The sequence below is a fragment of the Emydura macquarii genome, unplaced genomic scaffold, assembly GCF_026122565.2.
Source record: "Emydura macquarii macquarii isolate MOO-44397 ecotype Brisbane River unplaced genomic scaffold, CSIRO-AGI_Emac_v2 contig_1790, whole genome shotgun sequence".
NCBI classification, from domain to species: Eukaryota; Metazoa; Chordata; order Testudines; family Chelidae; genus Emydura; species Emydura macquarii.
Window position 1 is genome coordinate 9,154,721 of NW_027131927.1, and position 22,589 is coordinate 9,177,309.

Sequence of the window (22,589 nt, forward strand, 5' to 3'; positions counted from 1 at the left end):
TTTGATATTATATACATCCTTAGATTGGTATCATGCTAAACAGACAGATGACTGTACATTTAGAGCAAGTCACAGTATGGGGATGTTTTGCAGGAGCTCTCAGTCGAGGCATAAGCCTGATTTCCTTCCTTCAGTTATATACACAGTGCTCCCCTGGATGTTGTCTGCTTATCTTTAAAGTTTTAAATTATTGCAGTGAGACCTAGCAGGATGGTCTCTAGGGGCCTCTTTCTGAAATCTTTATTACTAATTTCATGTAAAAAGCCAAAAAACAAGCAGTCTCCTGCCCAAATATCTGTAGCATCTGGAAAGATTCATGAGCACTGACAGCTTCATTAAAGCCCTCCACACTGCTGATGTAACTGAAGTTACCCCTCCCATGCTGACAGCAGCTTTACTCCTCCCACTTTAGGGGAACCAGCAATAATGTGAAGTGACACCAAATCTGCCTGTCGAATGCAGAACTGTAAGGAGTCTGAATGAGACAGGCCATCTGTTAATGGGAAGTTTAGACTGCAAATCACATAATCCCATGAGCAGCACTACAAAGTAGGCCAATACAAACTTCAAATCTGCATTTGCAAGGTCTTTCAATCATGTTTTACAGAAGCCAGTCTTAAAATCAAAATGCGTTTTCTACAGTGTTCAATGAATAATGGTTTTTATAACTGTCTGTAAGCAATTGTCCAAGGCCAAAGCAATATGTCCTTGGATATATGTCCAAGACCTTCCCAGCTCCTGAGCTTCTTATATTTTAGATACTCTTTTTTTTATTTGTTCCCTTTGACTTTAAATTCTCCACTAGGGGGATTGGCTTTTTAGTTTTATAGGATGCACTTCCTCCGATGCGTCTCCCTTTGATGTCAACTATGTGTGGCAACAGAGGAGGTTGACGTATCATCAGTGTTGTCCCTTCAGGAGTATAAGCTCGCAGATGTAGTTTGTCTTCCAAATGAGCTGTTATTGCAACCCAACCTGTACATATGCCAGAACAGAATCCAGTTAGTTGCAACCTCTTTCAAACAAAATCAACTGTACCAAATTTATAAAATAGAAAGAGGCACTAATCTAAACGAGGCAATGGGCTGGATTTTCACACAAATTCAGCACTCAACAGATCCCATTTAGACTAAAAGCAGGAGCTGCTGGTTGCAAAGCACTTTTGAAAAACTACCCCAAAGCAGAAGTCAGTTGTTCATAATCACATACAAGGCAGCAGGCATTTTGGTCTGCACTATGTCACCTTTCCTGGTCACAAGACCTTGCAAGTCTCATAATGCACCCATTATCAAGTTACATCCAAGAACAAGAGTGCACAGCAGGAGTGGATACCCTGCACAAGTGAATGTTGAAAAGGAAATGCAGAATTACCAGCAGAGGAAAGCTTTATGTCAGCCACTGCCTCAAGGGTACCAATTCCTTCCAGCATAATTTCCTGAGGAATAAGTGGTGGGAATTCTTTAATTCGCTCTTCACCCCCCATAGGAACCTAACAATAAAATACAGAAGAAAGGGTTCAAAAGCTAATGAGAATGACACTTTTAAACTTCTCAAGTTACAGAACAAGTTACAAAGTGAAATGCAGCAACTTAACTCTTTCTATTCCAACCTACTCAAACATTGGACAAATTAAATGAGTAACTGCTCTCACATAACTTTTCTATTAAAAATGGCACTTGTATGGTTAAGGGACAGTTGGTCAAGAAACAAATGTCAAGGTGATAATGATTTCATCTAGATATCAAAGTAATAGGTACCTTAGATATGCCAAGAAGTAGCTATTACAATATCTGAGACTGTCCTGTTTGGGTAAGTGCTAGGATTCAGTTCCAGGCTAGCTGAATGAAATAGCTGAAGTTACTAATTACTACAGAAGTACAAAAATGTATGTTGTTGGTTAATCTCTGAAACGTTTATTTTTGCAAGGGGAGCAATAATTCACAAAGAGAATTCGGCATGAGCAGTGAGTTGTACTGTTGCTTTGCAAGTGAAGATAAATACCAGAAGAGACAGCCTGAAACTGCTTCAGATTGTGGAAAATGTACATGTAGCTAGGGTATCCTGAATATTCACTAGAGTGTGTGTGTTTCAGTTTTAGTGGTATCACCAAGGAAACAAATTAAAACACATGAAGCTATGCAAACATATACCCAGAGGCCCTGCTTACAGAGAGAAAAAAAGTGCATTTTTAAAACGTGATAGCTACCGCATTTTAAATACTAGTGTTGAAAGAGCAAGGTTATAGTATTAACGTGTCAGCTGGTTAAGGTGAACCCAGGAGATAGGGGACAGCTAACTTAATCAGCTAATATATATTAAAGTATACACACCTTGTTTATACTAGACTTCTGCAGTATTTTTTCTGACCACTACCCAATCTAGTTTCAGAAGTCCCAAATGACGGGATTTATATCATATCCAGGTATTTCTATTTCTAAATTCCACCTTGTTGCTCCTATTTATAGCCCGAGTCCTTTGCCTTTTAAATTTCCCTCCCTTTATGTTTCGCTAACATATCTTTCCACAGCAGACCTTCAGTTTTTGTTGCTCGTCTCTGAACTCCCGCCTGAATAGCTCCCATTTGTCAATGCCTTTCTGGCATCAGTGTCTATCTTACAACACAATATTCCAAATGTTGCCTCATCAGAGCTGCAAAAAAAGGGGTTCCCTGATGCCTTGGCAAGCGTAAGCCTAAATCCCACGAGTCTTTTTTTCCCTTTTAATGAAGGCTGCTTAGTAGTAGTTTGTGTGCTTCTGGGGTGGGGGGGAAAGAGATTATATCCCTACCTACCAAAACTACCTATCTAATGCACTGATATGGCCCCCTGTACACAAGCATTGCAGGCAATTCAACCCAGGTCTCCCAAGTCCCAGGCTAATTCCCTAACCTCGGCCCATGCTGCATTCTTCTGTCTGTGCACAGAGGGAGATCTCTTGATGAATTAGTTTCATTTTAAACAGGAAAAATATTGTGTGTTTTCATTCTCGTATCTGTTTCCCACAGTCAGGGGAGGAATAATGCATGTACTCTTTCATTTGGTTTTTCCAGAAAGGGGAAGAATCACTGACAAGACAATGCATAAAGAGTTCTAGCAAGGACTTAACAAAGCCTCTGTTGTGTCATGCATTGGAAAGCCAGTAATGGATGCTTGTTGAGCTACAAAAGAGATCACATGACCTTACTCCTTATACATACTCAACCACAATATAGAAGGTGTCTTCTTACCTTCAGTAGTGATTTGCCAGCATGTTTCTGATAGATGTTATCTGCTTTCTCAAGGCTAGTAACATGGACTGGTAACAGGTTAGAAGCCACAACAGAAAACCAGGAAGATTTTGCTCCCTAAAATTAATGAGGGGTCATTGTTTAACAAACTGAATGCTGCACAGGTATTTACAAGCTACTGTCCACCCTTCCCCCACCTTTTGTTTAAAAGCAGTTCTGCTGCCATGATTCTCTCTCATCTGGACAGGCAGGGTCTTAGTCTTTGAAATGCATCGGTACTGTTTCTATGATAAACAATGACTTCTCTGCAAATAATGGAGCTGAGCTTCCAATACAAAAATACAACAGCTGTGCCACTTCAAAGTTTCAAGTCCTAAAGCAAGCCCTAAGCCTTCCTGATTCTAGAGCTTCTACATCACAACCCTATACCTAGTGTTATGGGAATCAATTACAGTACACACACATTTATCTGAATGGCCTGGGGAACAGTGGAAACCTTTGGATAACCGTGAGCTCAGCTAACTGGAAGTGCTATGAACTAACATATGGCTATATGGGGGACATTACAAAGATGTCTTTAAGAGACGTCTCAAGACAGTGGACATCAATGTGGACACATGGGAGACACTGGCAGAAAACCGTGTACAGTGGAGAAATGCTGTATCTGAGGCCATTGAAAAGGTAGGAGAAAAACAATTAGCAACTTAGCATCAACATCAGCTAAGACACAACATGGCTCGAAACCAACAGAAAAACATCTCCTGCCCTCGATATGGCCGATATTTCTGTTCAAAAGCTGGAACTGCATCTCATCAGCATGCGGGAAAGTGCTAGTTTCGCTCTACAGTCACCTTTGTTTGCGATGGACAGCCGAAGAACATTGGGGGACATTGCGGATATGGATAACTAGGATTTCCAGATAAAAGGAATTTGGAGAATTGGAACTGTACTGTAATAAATAATAATAATCTGTTCTCAACTCAGGTCATGCAAATAAAATGATACATACTGTATAACATTTGACTATCTTTACACTAGTTTAGTTCACAGTACAGTACTGACAGTACTGGCAGTATGAAAAAACTGGCATGCTTATTTAATGGATGGTGTGACAGACTTCTCCTGCCCAGCTGATCCTCTCAGACCATTTCCCAGCTCCAGTAGTAAAATACCCTGCTTGTTTACCAGAGTCTGCTTTGGGGTACCTACAATTCTATAAAGACAGAATAAGATGAAATTTCTTCCCTGCTTCCTTGTGACCTTTGTATGTGAAGCGAATCTGACAACAGGTGTAAGAATCAGATTTTAAAATACATATATACACACATTCCTAAATAATAATACCACTGTACCAAAATTAAGCATGACAATTACCATAATTAACTGTACATCCAAACTGCAGTGGGAAAACAGGATTAAATCAAATACAAACCCGGAATCTACTTTCTTGCTGATGCATGGATATAACTCCCCCCACAAGCCCAGGACTACACTCCACATTTTTGCCAGCACAGTTACGGTGATCAAGGGTGTGAAGATTTGCAACTGACATGGTTGTGCTGGCAAAAGCTCCTAGTGCAGATGTAATTAGACCAGCAAAACTGTGCTTTTACTCATATAGATCATTTAGTTGGGGTTGGTCTTGCTTTGAGCAGGGGATTGGACTAGATGACCTCCTGAGGTCCCTTCCAACCCTAATCTTCTATGATAGCTTATTTCACTCAAGGGGTGTGGACGATGGATTGTGGAAAAAGCTTTACCAGCAAAAGTTCAGTTTTGCCTCTATATGCCACACCCATACTAAAAGTGCTTTGCAAGGATAGTTATAACAGTTATACAGGCAAAACACTCCTAGAGTAGACCTTGCCTACGGTTGTTGAATAGATCCACCACCTCAGCCAACCCCTTCTCATGGGCAGTCCTTGGTATTTTATTTATTTTTAATGGAGGTGATAGGCCTGCAGAGCACTGGATGGGCACTGACAGCTGCATTTTAGAAATGGAATAAATAAAACTATAAAAGAGAGAATGGACCCCAGACACACACACATCCCTCTGCTCTGCCCTTTACTATTAGATATTTCTTTAAACCTGGAGGAAATACACATCAAATTTATTTTTGTTCACAATTGCTACAAAAACTTTTGAAAAAGTTCACTCCTGCCCTGTTCTAATATCCTCTCTTTTCAAAATGAAGCAAATCATCACTAAGGGAATTATCACAAGTGTTTAATGTGACTTAAAGTTATTTCTGGAAGAGAAACCACCCCATTAAGAATCACAAGTCTATATAAGGAGGTTTTACTCTGTACCACTGTGAGTGAAAAGGATTAGCAATGAACAGTATTTTTCCAGTTTATTTTCTACTTCATTCAATAGTGTTTGGTGTCATCATTTTTCCTTTCTCCCTTAATTAAAGAATACTTATAAATGTCAGTGGAAAAGCAGAAATGCCCTTAAATCAATTTTCTCTATTTGTGTAGTCCTTTCACGTAACCATGGGAAAGTGTCCCTTTAAAGTTGAATCATTTTGGCTACACTCTAGCACTGTTAGCCACCCTGCAAGGATTTGTACGCTTGTTTTTTTAGTAGCCCATCAATCTCAAAGCAATTCACAATTTTCACTTAGAAAAAAAGCTCAGGACCTCTTTGAAACATGCTGCAAGATACTCCTTTGTGGTACAAAAATTTTAACTTTGGGCTATATTATGGCACAACCTTTTTCTAAAGCATTTTTTACTTTATACAACAAGGTTTGCATTTCATTAGTGGAAATCTCAAGAGCAGCAGCTACCAAAAAAAATGATGAAGAAAGCTACACAGCCTGTTGGTGAAAGTATTTTGTAACTTGTTATGACACCACAAAGCACAAACATGATCTTATTCACAAAACATTTAAAAAATCCACTCTCCCTTACCTGTAGGTAATCTATGCGTCCCAAAGCGCCTAGAAACAAAACCATTCCAGGTTTAAGTACAAAGGTCCGTGGAACAATGGCATTTGTTGGCAAGACAAGCTTTACTTCTTTCTCTGTTAGCAAATTTAAAACCTGCAAAGCAAATTATATGAGCATAACTCATTCTGGATGAGTTTACAAAAACGATGAAACCAGTGTTTTTGTTTTACGGGGAAAAAGGAAGACAACCAAATATACCTGAATAGAGAGCATCTGGCTCAAATGATCTAATACAAAGTTTACAGACAAGTCGGACTGCAAATACAGTTCAGCCATGGCAAGAAAGTGGTCATCTTTTTTAACAATTCACACATACTGACTTAAAGTAGCCTGTAACATGGACACTCCAAACTAACAATATGATTCAGTCTTAAAGCTTTACAGTCTAAAAAGCTCTAACCAATTTGTCCTCTGCAATGTTCATAGACTCAGCTTACTTCTACTTTGTGTTGTATTGAAGACCGTGGATGGGTCCTGCTATGCTTCTACACAGAAACTATTTATTTGTGGAACAACCTAAAATGAGACTGAGATCACCAGAATAAAAACATGTTGCACTGTGCTAAACTCACATTGTCTCTATTCAAGGATTATTTACCATTTTTATTATAAAGCCACTAATAATAATCAGCCAATTGTGTTTCATGCTCTACCACAGCAGATTGTTAAGCTTAATGTGCCTGCAGTTCAAGTTATATTAAACAGAATTTTGGATCAATATTTCTTACAGTTAGCATTATGGCAATTCTGAGCTCAAGGAGGTATTTCAGGTATTAGCAAAATTTCTGCTGTAAATCATTTTACACCGACTAAGGTTTGAGAGACCTCGTCCCCATCTCTACCACCACACAATACTTTTGAGAATAACTTATCTGGAAACATAACTAAGAGACGAGCACCTCAGCATAGGACTAAGTGCAACAAAGGTCCCACCTAAAAGGCAGAAACTACTGTGTCTGATCGGCCACTAAATTGCCCCAGGCACAGCAAGAGACTTCAACTTAAAAAATAAACTTCTGCCTGAAATGTTTTTCCTACTATTGTTATAAGTAACGCCTAAGGTGACTATAACTGAAAGGTATTTTCCTGGTTATTTTGTACATTTGATGGGACTATGTGCACAGTCAGTTTCACCTCCCCACTGACCCTGCACAGTCAGCTTCCCCGTCTGTGTGCGTCTTTCACGCACAGTAACAGTGGAGAGAAAAAAAATAATGTTAAAAAGAGGAAAAAGTTACTGGAAAAACACAAAACATGGCAGTGGGATCAAGGACCAGGCGCACTACCCAAAACTATTTAACTATAAAGAAGTGACTGGATTCCAAGTTGACAGCATCTCTTTCTCAAACACTTGAAATATACAGCACAAATAGAACCAAACTCTTCTAACCATGCTCCTAAGTCATGCCACAGCCTCGCTAAAGTTTAAGTTTGTAGTACAATTTGGCAGCAAGGTTACAAGACAGTTTGGTCTGGACTCTGCATTAAAAGACAGAACCATGCTTTAATTGTGTCAGAAACTACTATGGTGTGACTGGGTCTCTACACACACTTTATGTAGTGCAGATGGAACCAACTTGACTGAAAATTGTGGCAAATTTAGCACCATTTCTGAAACAGTAGGAGCCTTGTAGACTGCAAACTCCATAAATAGTATTACCTAATACTCTGGAATGTTTAGTGCTGAATTTGAGAGGGTACATCTACACTCATGGCAGCAAAGTCGCTGCCGTCAGATCAATCTATCTGGATCAACTGAGTGGTCAGTGAAGATCCGCTCAATTGATCCAGAAGTCGACACAGTAAAACCACCCTCAAATGGCGTAGCACTGCGTCGACAGGAACACGGTTCCCGTTGGTGCAGTGCAGTGAAGACGCCATGCAGAAAGGAAGCACAGCAGTCAACGGGAGTTACACTAGCTACTTGTGTAGCTTGCGTAACTGCCGTTGACTGCTGCCGAATTGCCAGGTAAGTGTAGACCAAGCCAGAGTAATCAAAAACCCTTTGTTGCAGTTTCTAGAAGTTTAGTTCTTTTCTCTTGCTCTCTTATAAAGCCTGAACATTTTTGGTAATTCATAGACTGAACTAGCCTACTAGAACGCCATCTACATCATCTAACCCTCACAAAAATGTACAAAAAGCAAAGACTGAAAATTCCTTCTCCCCACCCCAAAATTGGTGCCCAGACAACCCCTCCGCCTCTCTAACCAAAAAGAACAGCATGACAAGAGGAAATTTAATCTGAACTTCGGTATGCGTCAGACCTATCCTGCTTCACAGGACTCCAAGCTTAATCAAAATTAGAAATACTTATAGGAAGTTATTGAATACAATAAAGTCCATTCACTTTCCATGCTCATTCAATTCCTGGCGGCCAGAGGCCACTATGGTGCTGGATCTGAGAGCTGGGATTCTTCTTCTGTGCTCCCAGTGCTCCTGCTGCTAGCACCCTGGCAGCAATGAGGAGGAGCAATCAGCATGACTGGATGCAGAGAGGTGAGGAGCCAGGCGTAGGGGTCGGTTTGGCGAGGGACAGAAAGTCTGTAACCACTAAAGCACACTTCTCTTGGAACCTGGCATATAATAATCTAGGATTCCTGAGTCTCCATGTTCCTCTGCTGTCAACAAATAGCTGCAAGACCTGCTGGCAAAACGTGTCTCATCCCCTGCTCTTGCAAATGGTCCACACAGATGATGACAATCTACTACTGTTATTAGTTACTCCTTTAGCTCAAGTCACAGAGATCTGTGCTGTGGCTCTAAAGATCTGAACCCTACTGATGAACCACATGGGAGCCAATACGGTTCCACGTGATAGACTTTTTTGTCTCCCGTTTGATTTTAAAAACCTTGGAAATTACACACAAGAACCATATTGAAAGAATGTTAAGGTTGCTAAGTCAAGTAGTCAAAAATTAGGAAATGCCAGAATTTAGATTGCTGTGTAACCTTAATTTGACTCCCTTGTATGTATGCATTATGATGCAATATATGATCACATACTTGTTTTCCACAGGACCCCAGCCTTATACAGTGCACAGGATGGATGGTGTTCAGGGATGATCATGATCGGGTAGTGAAGGAAGCTGCTGTCTGTTGGACCCCTGCCTCATTTGTTGCAGAAGTTGAAAAGTGAATGAGGCAATGGACTGCAGAAAGAATAAGGATGGTGTCGTAGCTTCAGCAGTTGAATAGCACCCTGGAGAACTGATTCTATCCCCATCTCTGGCACACAGCTCTTATGGGATGCTGAGCAAGTCACTTAATCCAAACTTTTCACATGTGGTCACTAACTGTAGGTTCATTTTCTGGGTGCCCCATTTAAGACTACTGGCATCTGATTTACAGTTGAGCTGAATGCTCACAACTGCAAATGTGCTCCGAACATAAAAAGTGCTACAAAACACTACGTTCTCTGAAAAAAATCAGATCCTAGACATCTCAAAGTGAGCATCCCAATATAGTATATATTTTTCACAATGTCTGTGTGTCTCAGTTCCTTCGTCTGTAAAATTAGGATAATAATAATGCTCCCACCCCAACATCACAGGGGCATTGTGAAGATTAATTGATATTTGTGAAGTACTCAGATACTATAAGAGCAACATGAAAAGGCTCATGATGAAATTAATACTTCTGTCTTTAGAGCAGGACTGGAACAGTGTGCAGTAAATAAGGCCTGGAGCCAGACATTGTTCATCAAAGGTAAAATGAAAAACTGCTCATTCATTAAGCACTGTCCAATTTACATGCTGAATAAGGCAGGGTTCCTGTGGATAAAATAGTGTGTGATCATGTGATTAAAGACCAGTTCATGATGCATATGAACAAGGGGACTGGATTAAGTTTACATGGTCAATCTTAAATTTCCAAACTTTTGCGTGCTTGACTTTGCAACCTTAACACTCTTTCAATGTACTATTTTGTATGCCATTATTATGATTATTATTAAGTAACTTCCTGAAGCCCAAATCATAATTGGGACTCCACCAGCACTAGACATTGTACAATTAATCATTTGTATCTTTAAAACGTACTCATATGAAACATTGTTTCAAGTGAATCCAAACCACACATTTTAGCTAGGTGCTTCTACTCAATTCAAAGATTTAAAGGCCAGAAGGAAGCATTGTGACCATCTACTCTGACCTCCTGCATAACACAGGCCATAGAATTTCACCTGGTAATTGCAGCTTCAAGCCTATAACTTATGGTTGAGTTAGATGTATATACTAAACTGACTAGCAGTGAAATCCAATTAACATTGATATTTACAGTAAATCTGCACTAGCCTTCAGAATCTTAGCCTGTTGCGATGGCGGAGGCCAGACACACCTAAGAGTTATTACTGTCCTGGAACCTGACTGAAGCAGCGAGTAACAATAAAGCGTGAGCTCCTTTATACATCTCAACTGGGCAATAATTCTGAAGCCTGACTGAGGGTGCTGCTGAGATGAATCGGGCAGTTCACACCTCTCAGAGTTTTTTGGATCAGTCAGTCTAACATTTTCTGAAGGGCCTTGTCTCTACACAGAAGTTGTACCACTTATAATTTAAGTGGTATAGTTAAAGCAGTACCAACTGCCTAATGTGGCTGTAGTTATCTTGGATATAAAGATGTTATCAGTAAAACTCATTCTTCTATATTTTGGGGCGTAAGCTATAACAGTATAAGGCACCTTTATATTGATATGGCTGTGTCCACACTGGGGGTCGTACTGATTTAACTATTTTGGTTTAAAAAAAAAAAAAAAAAATTATCACACCTCTAACCAAAATAGTTATACTGGTATAAGATCTGTGTGTAAGACAAGACCTTAGAAAGGCAAACTACTACTACTATACTTTTTTAAAGGTTAACTTCAATTATGCAGAAAAAAATTATATTCTTAGATAGATCCTAACGCCATGTAGCTATGTAAGATTTCTACAGAGCGTATTTCCAGTGGCCCTAGTAATTTTAAGCCAAGATTTTCAAAGCCATCTAGGGGATTTGGTTTTCTTATTCCCATGAATTTATCATTCAAATTCCTTAAGCAGCTTTGAATATCTCAGTCCTAGAATTTGAGTAATGCCCCCCCACATGTTAAACATTAAAATCTATTTTAAAATCGATCTAGTTAAACAAACCCCTAATGTAGACATGCTCAAATGGGATTAGCTCTATTTGGTAAATTACCAATACAAGGCAAACGAATTTAAGCAATGGTTAACAGGTAGATACACTAGGGGGGTGCACTGATTTACCTAGATGAATTTTAAATCAATACAGTTAAACCAATATCATTTTTTTTAGAACACATAAGCCTTTAGTCTCTGGTGATCTGATTCTCACTCAAAACCAGAGCTAAAGGTATAATCCTATATCCTGCTACCAGATCCCGTTTTCAATACTCCAACCCATTCATTCCTCCTACAGAAATATACTACTAGAGAGAGACACATTCAGAGCTCAACTACAAAAAACAGGTCTGTACACAGTGGAGTAACATGGTTATAAATACTGTTTAGTCCAATCTACACTGGTAAACACCTATGTTATATGATGGTCATGGCACTATTGTGCTATAACAAAACCACCCAGTGTGATACATTTTGCTTTGTAAACCGGCATTATTCCTAGAGGTGGATGCATTTTTGGGCAAACAGAAATTTATCCAAAAATGAATTTTTCGAGGCTCTAAAATGATTTGCAAATTGATAAATCATTTCAGCTGAAAAAAAAAAGAAATATCAAAAAAGTTAAAACATTTCATTTTGACCATTTCAAAACAGGTAAAAAAAACCCTGAAAATGGCTGAATTGGTAAACTAGAGAAAAAAAAAGGTTTCAAGTTGACCAAAACACTTCAGTCAATTAGAAACAAAATTTCAAGTGTTTTGATTAAATGAAAAATTCTGAAAGAAAACCTGGTTTTGGTTCGATTCAAAATAGCTTTCCCCACTAAATGTTTTGGTTCAGCCTGGAACCAAATTTTTTTTAAATAATCCATTATTCACTCAGCTCTACTCATTACATAATATTCTGACACCCTGGGTGGTTCTAAATGATTACCTGAAAGTGAGAGTCTCTTATTTGATCAGGATATCAAAACTCTTTTTTCCTGCACTCACAGTAAGCTAAGACAATATTCCCTCTTCTAAATACTAATCTTCTCAAATGCAGACAACGAGAACACCTACACAATTTTCTTTTACAATCCCTGGTGTGTCAAAAAACCAGCGAGCATCTTTCAGTTCATTGTATGTAAATTCCACTCTCTCTTTAGGCTTGTTGGATGAAAAGACAGGCTCCTCTTCCATATTAAAAGAGAGCTCATCAGGATCAAAGTCAATGACACCTTTCAATTTCTGTTGTTGAAATGTTCTTCCAACTCTTCCTACATTAAAAAGGAAAAGTATTTTTAATAACTCATTAATAATAATACATGTAATTACTTTACATTTTCTTCAATTCTCAAAAGTCAGATTGTTAAAAAGTGACTTACATTTCTATATTTTAATTTTCCTTCTTGTCCAACAAAAACCAAAAAATCCAGTGCTATTAGCTGTCCCTCAGATCGAAGACATGCTATAATGTGCTTTTATTATTACTGTATTACAGTATCACTAAGGGCCCCAATCGTGTTTCCATTGTTCTAGGCATTGTACAAATCACTTTGTAAACTAGACTGTCTTATTTTACATTTAGTACCTTGATCTCTCAAACATTTATGCATGTGCTTAACTCTACTTGTGCGAGGAATGACTTGGATGGAACTGCTTGTATAAATGTCAGCATTTGCATCTTTGCAGGATAAGGCTCTTGGTTTGCAGCAGTTACAGTCTCCCTACCTACAGAGGGAAATCGCCTGCAAAACTTACAAACTCCACAGAGAATAAGCTCTGCAAAAACAAAGATTTCAATACAGAATCTGCTTCTGTATTGAGATCTCTCTATGGAAAAGGTTTTCTACAGTGCAAGCTTTTGATGTAGCAATATTAACTCAAGTCCATGTCCTGCTCTCCTTACTTACATAAGCCATCTCACTGTGAGCCTTGTAAAATATTAGCCATTTTGGAACATGGGTGGAGATCTTGCCCACACTAGGAACTGGAACAGTTTAATAACGGGGTCCCTAACACAGTTGCAACTGTAGCATAATTAGACTCCAGTATTGTAATTTAGGACTAAAAAACCTTAACTATCCTCCTTAGCTTTCTTTTTTATAACTGTTAGTTCACATGTACAATCAAGAGAGCCCATATATACACAGTATACATCTATTTACACAACTGTTTCTTGTATGTTTTCTAGGTCTTTGCTCTATATAGAGTGTTAAAAATAAGTGTTTAATTAGGGATAGGCCTGAACAAAAACTCCAGGATCTGAACATTCCTGAATTTGTTGGAAATCTAAAAGCAAACTCAGTAGCTTGGGCCTATCTCCAACTATATTGAAGCGTCTTTGGACTACATCCTCTTTGAAGGTAATTGTAGTCTTTTAGTCCATCTCCGCAAGACATACTATCCAGTCTGGTATATTACCAATGAATGGCCAATACAATTAAGTGTATTAGTCCTCTTTATTTTGGAAAAGGAGAAAGTGTTGTGACGCAGTCCTGGAAATCCATTAAGCTACTATACCACAAGAACAAAGACTGAACTGATGCATCTTTGTGGTGTCCAGGAGAATCTTCTGACATGTATATATACACACCTCTTATTGAGCAGAATAAAAAGAGGTGACATAAAAAAAATATCTGAAGTTATGACTTTTAGAAAATTAGAGTTCCTGTATGTCATATTAGATTTTCACATGTTCCAAGGCCAGAAGGTACCACTGTGATCATCTAGTCTGGCCTCTTTTATACCACAGGCCATCGAACTTCTCCTAAATAATTTCTAGAACAGATCTTTTAGAACAACATCCAATCTTGATTTATAAATTGTCAGTGATGGAGAATCCACCACAATCACTGATAAATTGTTTATATGGTTAATTACTTTCATTGTCAAAAAAATCATGCCTTATTTCCAGTCTGAATTTGTCCAGCTTCAACTTCCTGCCATTGGATCATGTTATACCTGTCTCTGATAGATTGAAAAAGCCCATTATTAAATACCTGTTCCTCCTGTAAGTACTTATAGACTGTAATCAAGTCGCCCCTTAAACCTGTTTTCTATTAAGATAAATAAGATAAAAAATAAGGATTTATAGAAGATTATTAAGATATGTTTGAAGAATTCTTATTCTGATATGCTATATTGCACTATCATGTATGCTAGTAACCAAAATTAGAATGTACCCTAAATGTATGTTGGCTCTCAAGTTTTACCAATTAAGAGTGACTTAGGACTGACTTACCATACAGTAAAGGTGAATTGAGTCCTTTGTGTAATGCAGTATTTTTAACTGAGAACAAGTGGTGATACTCTTCCTCAGATAATACTCACCTATTAAGTAACCTTGCTTTTTAAGGCACTTAAGATATTTTCGTTCATCATCAGTAAGTTCGTCTTCAGTTTTTTCTGCTTCTGCTTTTAGCCTCTCCCGTCTTCTGAACAGTCTGGCAGGTGTAGGATTAATAATAGGAAATTTCAGGAGGTTTAAGGTTGTGCCTGAAAAACAAGTGCCAGCATCATCAAGGCTGTGACTACGCAAACTGAACACAGGATATAAAAGCAATTAAATGTTAAGGTTCAAACAGGGAAAAAAGCCTCACACAGAAGGAAGTTCACAGGCTGTATGATGGCCTCATTCTTCTCTTTATGAAACAGAAAAACAGGCACACAACAAAACTAAAATCAACTGCTAGGCTAATGGCTCTTCTCAGAAGTGACCCGCCACACTGGCTGGGACAACACTACGATGTTGGACAACAGTTATCAGCAAGTCTTTCATTTCTAACCAGCTATTCAACCCAGATGCTGTTGACCTAATTCTGGTCCTTTAAAATTAAGGAGCTCTTTCCCCTTGGCTTCGATGAGACCAGGATTTGGCCTCCAATGGCCTAATTTACACTACACAAATTTACCATGTCTGACAGTCCAGTTGTGTTTTGTGACCCAGGTCTAAACATATTTTGGCAACATTTAATCATGGTGAGCTGACGCAGTTCTGAACGTAGTTTGCTTTTGCCTGCTCTGCATGCTAAGTCAGTTCAGCCTCAGTTCAGCTAACACAGGTCACTGTTCCCAAGTGCCAGATTCACTTAATGACACTGAAAACTAGGGAGCTCTGTTTCAATGCACTATTGGACAAGACTAGTAAACCTTATTTTTCCCAAAGAGACTTTGTGACACTTATTTGGCCAAATTATATGAACTGGAGTTTAAGCGTTATGTATACATCCACTGACCCAGGACTTGCTATATTCCGTCGTAGGCCAGAGCCAAAAAGAGCCCCATCAGACTGAAGGACTAGGAAGAGGTTTAAGGTCTGATATTTTGCAAACCACCAGGGCTAGCAGTAAAATATATGATGTCAATACTCTGATCTCTCCAAGTCACTTTGCAGTTTGGTTCTGTCCTGCTGTCTGACTGCACAACCTTTTCCAATTATGATGCTACCTGCAAATTTGATAATGGTTGAATGACAGCAGAGAAACACATGAGGCACCCATGCTGGATGCAGAGAGGTGCTAATTTTTGGTTTTTCAGTTTGTCAAGAAAGCCTCTGGAAACGGAAAAGTTCTGCACTGGACTACAACTAGCAGATGTGTCACTGCTTGAAGACTGACGGATAATTCTCTAATGTGAAGTAAACAGCTCTGAGCAGCACAGAGCACCATTGCAACATACCAGTGGAAATCAAGGAATACAAGCTTCCAGAGGATAGATTCACTAGCCCACTCCAGCTACTTTGCTTCACTCTGGTGAAGCAAACTAGATTCAAAGCCAATTTAACTGGCCAGTTAAACCAGGTCTAACAGCTGCCTTGTGTCACCAGAGAGGCACAATTGGTAGTTGTTTTTTATTTGGGGGGAATGTCATCAAAGTAGTTTGGTTTTTTAAAAAAAAAAAAAAAAAAAAAAAATGTGAATGCTTGCTGGCAGGAGAAGGGCATTTTAGGGGAATAACGATGAGAGGGACTTGGGGCTGTAGCGAGAGGAAGGGGATGAATAGGGATAGGTGGTAAAGGAGTTGAGAGGGATGGGGGGGGGGGCCCCACGAGAGGGACAATGGGAAGGGGCCATGAGAGTGAGTGGCAGAGGAACTGGGAAAGAATAGGAACAGAGATTTGTCCCCTTCCACGTGTGATCACCAGGATGTGAGGGATCTGAGCCTCTACCATACCCATGTGAGCTGGAATCTGGGGGTCCTGTCCTCCCCAATGGTGCCTGAGCCCCACTCCTGACTCCCGTGTGCGTGCCAGGATCTGGGGGTCCAGCCCATCTATGGTGCCCTGACCCCTCTTCCTGCCTCACCATGTGAGCTAGGTTCTGGAGACCTCTTGTCTTTCTTGGGGTATCTGAGCCCCTTTATCCTTCCCCCTCTGGGTATGAAGTTTAGAACAGGCATGGTTGGCGCATGCACCAAGAACACACTGCTGAGACAGAGGGGAGGAGCTGAGAACTGGGGGTGGGGAGGTGGGAGGGAGATGGGAACATCCACTGACATGAATAGAGCAGTTCATATAGGTCAGAGCTATTGGATGTATTCACCTCCACTGGGTAGTCTCTCTCATCTCATTGTGGTGACTGAGCCACTTAACACCTCTCTGAGCCTGCATCTTTGAAGTCTGAAATCCACCCTGGACAGATACCTGAGAATGAACTGTAAATATCGGCCTCTGCCAAGAAGTTTTTAAAAATTATTTTATATTATTATTATTAACATTTTATTTTGGACAAATATAATCTGAGTACAGCGGAACAGTCAGAAGGTGCTGAAACTATTTGTGAAAAGAAAATAAATGAATGCTCGCTGGGAGGGAAAGGCTGATTAGGGATAAAAGAGTAGGTGATAATAGAGGAAAAGGAGTTTGGGTGAGTAGTGAGGGATGAGATGGTTATAGGGAGAGGAATAAACAGGAATGAGTGGTAGGAGAGGAAAGAAGGGCTGGAGAATATGAGGGCTAACAGGAAGTTGAGGATTTAGGGTTGGAAGGACTTGTGAGCCCTAAATGCTTCCTTGCCATGTGTGTGCTGGGATCTAGGGGAGCCATACCCTTCTGCAGGGCTGAGCCTTATCCCTGCCCACTGGGGAGATCTAGCCCCTCTTGGGGTGTCTGAGCCCCATTCCCTGTCCCTCTGTGTGATCTGGGGAATGAAGGTAACACAAATGTAAACTTCTGAAATCCAGAAGATGAATAGTTACAATACATGTCACCCCTGTATAGTGTGGGGGACCAGAATGTGGGGGAGCTGCCTTGTTTGGAGAAGGGCTAGCCTGGGTGGACATAGGGCATGGCTGGGAAAGCCTGGATGAAGCAGGGGTGGCAGGAGTTCCAGCTGGAGAGGGGTAGTGGGAATACATACATCCAGCTCAGGCTACATAATCAAGGCAGTGTTTGGCCCCCCAATCAGCTGCTGCCTGTGCTATGTGTACATAGCAGCATACAGCAGGAGATGGCAAGGAGCAACTTCTTACATGTTAACGGCTTCTGTGGTGCCAACTAATGGCTAAATGGGATAGGAATGGGAGGGGCAGCTGGGAATGTGGGGCACTATATATTGGGGGAATGGTGCCGTATGAGTTGTAGAAGGAGAGAGACACATGAGTCTTCTCTCACATGCTTAAAATTACTGTAAGAACCATGTCATTAGACTGTCATGGTTTTGGGACATAGACCATTTCTGAGATTTCTCTCACTGGCCCTGTCAGCAACAACACTCTGCAAAGGTTTCAAAGTATGACCATTACCTCCATTCCACTACAACAAAATGTACAGGAGTGGGTAGGAGCACTGAGGAATCATGGGGCAACAGTGCCCTAGTGGAAAGACCACTGGACTGGGACTGTTCCTAGCTCTGCCACTGGTTGGCTGGGTGAGCTTGGGCAAGTCATTTCACCTCTATGCCTCAGTTTCCCATATGTAAAATGGGGATAATGGTGGAAAGTTTTTTGAGATCTACTGATGAAATCACTAGATAAAAGCTAAGTCTATTGATTATTAGTTAGCCACAGTAGCATATCAACTGCAAACTTAAGTGAGAACTACAACTGCCCAAATGACACTGCCTCCTACCAACAAACATTTGTTTACAAAACTAAGAAATTCAGTGGCAAAAACCTTGTTAACATAGAAATAAGGTTATCTGGCAATATCTTGTGTCCTTCCAGAACGTCAAATTCAGCAAAACAAACTTCTGATAATCAGGAAATGCGAGTTAAGATTAACAACCTTAACTCTGCCCTCTTTGAGCAATGCTCCAAAACACCAACACCACACATACTGGCACTCTGCCTTTTCTCTGTAATGGAAAAGTGCTATCTACAAACATGAGCCTACTCCCATAACAGAGTATCACGCTTCTGAATTTTAACAACTGCTTCATACCCTTTTACAATCCCTTGACACTAGCACACAGGATATTAACCAAACCTGGACCTTCCACTGCCCCTCATTAAATCCACAGCCTGCTCTCATATCCCACCTCACTAATGACAATGCCCATGGCATGAAGACTCCACTGCCAGGCTACTGATGTAACCTACACATTGCTGTACTGAATGGATACAGACAAACTTGCATCTCTTTCTTTTGAAAACACACATGGGGGTACTCAGCCCCAGATCTCTTCATATCCCAATGACAGCTCTATGACACTTCTCAAATTAACCCTCAGTTCTCCACATATCACAATCACAGCTCTTCCAAGCTGCCCCACTTATTCCTCCCTCATTAAATACAGCTACACCTAACACTTAGAATGCATGAAGATGATTCCCAGTGGCTCTTGCCAGCTTCACAGGACTGCATTAATGTTGTATTTCCTGGTTTACAGAAGTTTTGCGTTTTGCTGAACCTGAAGTTCTGGAAAGGCACAAGCTATCTCCAGACAACCTTAACTCAGTGTTAACAAAGTTTTTTTTTTTTTTGCCATTTAATATAATTAAAGCTTGTATCATAGTGCACAAGGAGACCCAATTAAGTTTGCACAGATCAAGCTTAACTCTGACATTTGTTAATTTTTGAGTGCTTGACTTTGCAACCTTAAAAGTTCTATTCACAACTTTTTTTTTTTTTTTGGGGGGGGGGGGGAATAGTTATTATATATATTATAACAACACCCAGGAGAATGCAATCAGAAATAGGGCCCCAACATGCTGGGCTAAAGCCTAAGTAACAGTCCTTTGCCCCAAAAAGCTAAGTCTAAATAGATTTTGATAAAAGTCCCTATCCATGCCCTCTTACCAGGCCAGGGTGAGACTGTTGCTCTGTTGATCACCTCCGGGGCTTTGGACTTGCAGTAGTCAGACTGCAGCAGGGTATTGAACAGAGTAGATTTGCCGGAGTTGGTAGCTCCTACGAGATACACATCGCCATTGCACTTCCAGGAGCGCTGCAGCTTGGAGATCAGCTCCTCCACTCCATAGCCTGTCTTGGCACTGATCAGGTGCACATCCACCAAGTTGTGGCTCTTAGTCCTGCCAACCTGGGCTCCAGTGTCATTGGTGGCGGGGAGGATGCCCACGCGAACACAGCTCCTCAGCAGCTCATTTTTGAAGCGCTTCAGATAGCCTGGAGAATCCCCAGGCAACAGGTCCACCTTGTTGCCCACCACCAGGATCTTGGACCCTGCACCCACCAGTTCAGGCAGGTCCGGCAGCACTGAGTCGGGCAGGTCCAGGAGGTCCACCATGTAGAGCACCAGGGGGGCCCGGCCATGGCGTGGGGGGCTGCGCAGGGCAGCGCTCACCAGACTGCGGTATTGCTCCCGGGACACCTGCATGTGCAGCGCCTGCTGGTGATGGACCAGGAGCCAGCAGCGCTGACACACCACCCCGTGCAGGGCCCGGTGTGCCTCTGAGTCCCCTAGGCCGCCCAGAGTCCCCTGCACCCCCGACCCCTCCGAGCCCCCCAGGACCTCCTTCACGGTCCCCTTTATCCCCAATCCTTCCGAGTCTCCCAGAGGCCCCTGCAGCCCCAATCCTTCCGGGGCCCCCGGTCCCTCCAGGGTCCTCTGCACCCCCGGCCCCTCCGAGCCCCCCGGCGGCCCGCTCATCAGGCGGCGGTACTTCTCGCTGGGCAGGTAGCCGGGCACGGCGGGGTCCCGGCAATGCAGCTCCGCCCCGCATCCGGAGCAGTTCACCCCGCTGGGCGGCACCGAGGGGTCCGGCCGCCCCGTCACTCGGTGCTGCCGCTTCTCCCGCGACCTCCTCTCCGGGCGGCCCGGCTCAGCGGGTGGCTCCCCGGTCAGCTCCAGCTCCGCGGGCGGCTGCGGCTCCGGCTCCGCGGGCGGCTCGGGCACGTACTCGGGGAAGACGAACAGCTCCTCCTCGCCGCCCAGCTCCAGCGCTGCAGAGCGCGTGGCGGCGGCGGGCAGCTCCGGCCGAGCGCACGTGCAGAGGCCGGCCCAGCTCCACGGCCGCAGGGCCACGGGCAGAAGCCGGCCGGGGCCCGGGGGCTGCAGGAGCCAGGGGGCCCGAGGCCGGGCCAGGGCCCCCAGCAGCGCGCGGCTCAGCCGCTGCATGAGGGAGGCGAGTCAGTCACTCAGCGCGAGCGAGGCGGCGACACCAGCGTCCGTTGGTTTTCGTTACCCTCTAACCCCGCCCAAGCCACGCGCGCCGGGGAGCCTGAGCCTGCCCTGTCGGCCGCCAGACAGCGCCTCCTGCCGGCCGGGAGGGACAGGGCAGCGGAGCTAAGCTGCCCAGCATCATCTCTCTCCCTCACCACCGGGCAGCGCCAACCCCTTTCCCAGGCCCGCCAGGCACCCTGCTCCCGGCTCGCTGCCTGACCGTGGGCAAGTCACTTACCCGCTCTGTGCTTCCGCTCCCCCAGCCCGGTCCGTGCCACACGCTGGAGCATTCAGAGAGCATCCAGGACAGGGCAGTGCAGGCAGCAGCGCTTCGGAAACTCATTTTGTAACCGAGAGACGCTTGAGCACTTGCATGTGTAGCAGCTGGTGGGTGACCAATCACAGTGTTTTAACCCAAGCAATAATAGTGCAAAACTTCCCACCCACCCTGTAAAAATAATCTTAAAATCAGACTGTGACGGGATCCCCAGGGTACAACCTGGAACTGGGCTACCGCTGTGCCCCCTTAACTCTCCAGCTTGGGCCATCTCTCGCACTGCTTTGCTAGTGATAAGCCGCAAATCCTTCCAGGCCCTGTTACCACTCACCACACAACATGTGGAGCGAGGGTACTGGGTCTCAAACTTTTTATATGGGTGACCCCTTTCACACAACAAGCCTCTAAGTGCAAGTTCCCTTGTAAATTAAAAATACTTTTCCTGTTTGCTAAATTTATAACCCTATTGTTTATAATGAACTGCCCTTTTCTCACTGCTTTTAAATTAAGACAAACACATTTTTATTGAATTATTGTTCTAAGCAGAAAAGTTATCTTTTTAAATAGTTACTGTTTAATACTGGGGGAGGGAGGGGGGTGCAAAGAAACTTTGTCAATATCACTTTTCACAACAGACTTGGTGCCCCATTGCCACCCTTACTTCTATGCTGCTGCTGGCAGTGACACTGCCTTCAGAGCTGGGCAACTCGAGATTCCCTGATGGGCTGCGACCCCCAATTTGAGAAACCCTGATTTAGGGTGACTGGATAGCAAATGTGAAAAATAAGGATGGGGTTCAGGTGTAATAGGCACCTATATAAGAAAGCCCTGACTATCAGGACTGTCCCTATAAAATCGAGACATCTGGTCACACTATGTGGCGCTCCACACCCAGCTAGATTGCATAAATGCTCCCAAGCCACACACAGATCACAACAGAGAAAGGCATCAGCCAATTCCCCCCAGCCTTGCACCGTAGAACTACACTGTCCAGGCCTAGTCAGAAGCCTGACCATGGTAAGTTTATTATCCAGTCCAGAGGATGCACACAAGCCTTTGTGACCTGAGCTAAGATTTTCCAATCACTTCAACCAAAACACACAGTTTTAGGTAAAATATGAAACAGATTTATTAACTACAGAAGGATAGATTTTAAGTGATTATAAGTGTTAAACATAAAAGCTTAGAGACAGTTACCAAAGAAAATAAAAGATAAGCATAAAATCTAAATTTTAAACCTTATCACTCTTGGCAGTATTTAGATCAAGCGGTTTGCTCACCTCATTGGATGTTATATTCTTAATACACAGGCTTCTCCCTTAAGCCTGGGACTAGAGTCCTCAGCTGAAGTCTATCTTCCCAGAATTCTTGTTGCTTCCAGCATGGGTGGGGGAAGAGAAAGGCCAAGGCATGATGCCACTGCTCCCTTATTTTATACCCTCAATCCATGTGCCTGGAAAAAT

The 22,589-nt window shown here is 42.3% G+C and overlaps 1 protein-coding gene across 1 annotated transcript; it reads right to left on the reverse strand.

Annotated features, from left to right (window-relative positions):
* Positions 1 to 303: 303 nt before the first annotated feature.
* On the reverse strand, positions 304 to 20,858 carry NOA1 (nitric oxide associated 1). The gene is made up of 7 exons (XM_067556889.1): positions 19,526 to 20,858; positions 14,620 to 14,784; positions 12,367 to 12,563; positions 6,145 to 6,276; positions 3,227 to 3,343; positions 1,372 to 1,489; positions 304 to 975 (listed from the first exon to the last, which is right to left on the reverse strand). Exons 1-7 carry the CDS (start codon positions 20,802 to 20,804, stop codon positions 755 to 757), a joined length of 2,229 nt encoding a protein of 742 aa, XP_067412990.1. The 5' UTR covers positions 20,805 to 20,858; the 3' UTR covers positions 304 to 754.
* Positions 20,859 to 22,589: the final 1,731 nt, after the last annotated feature.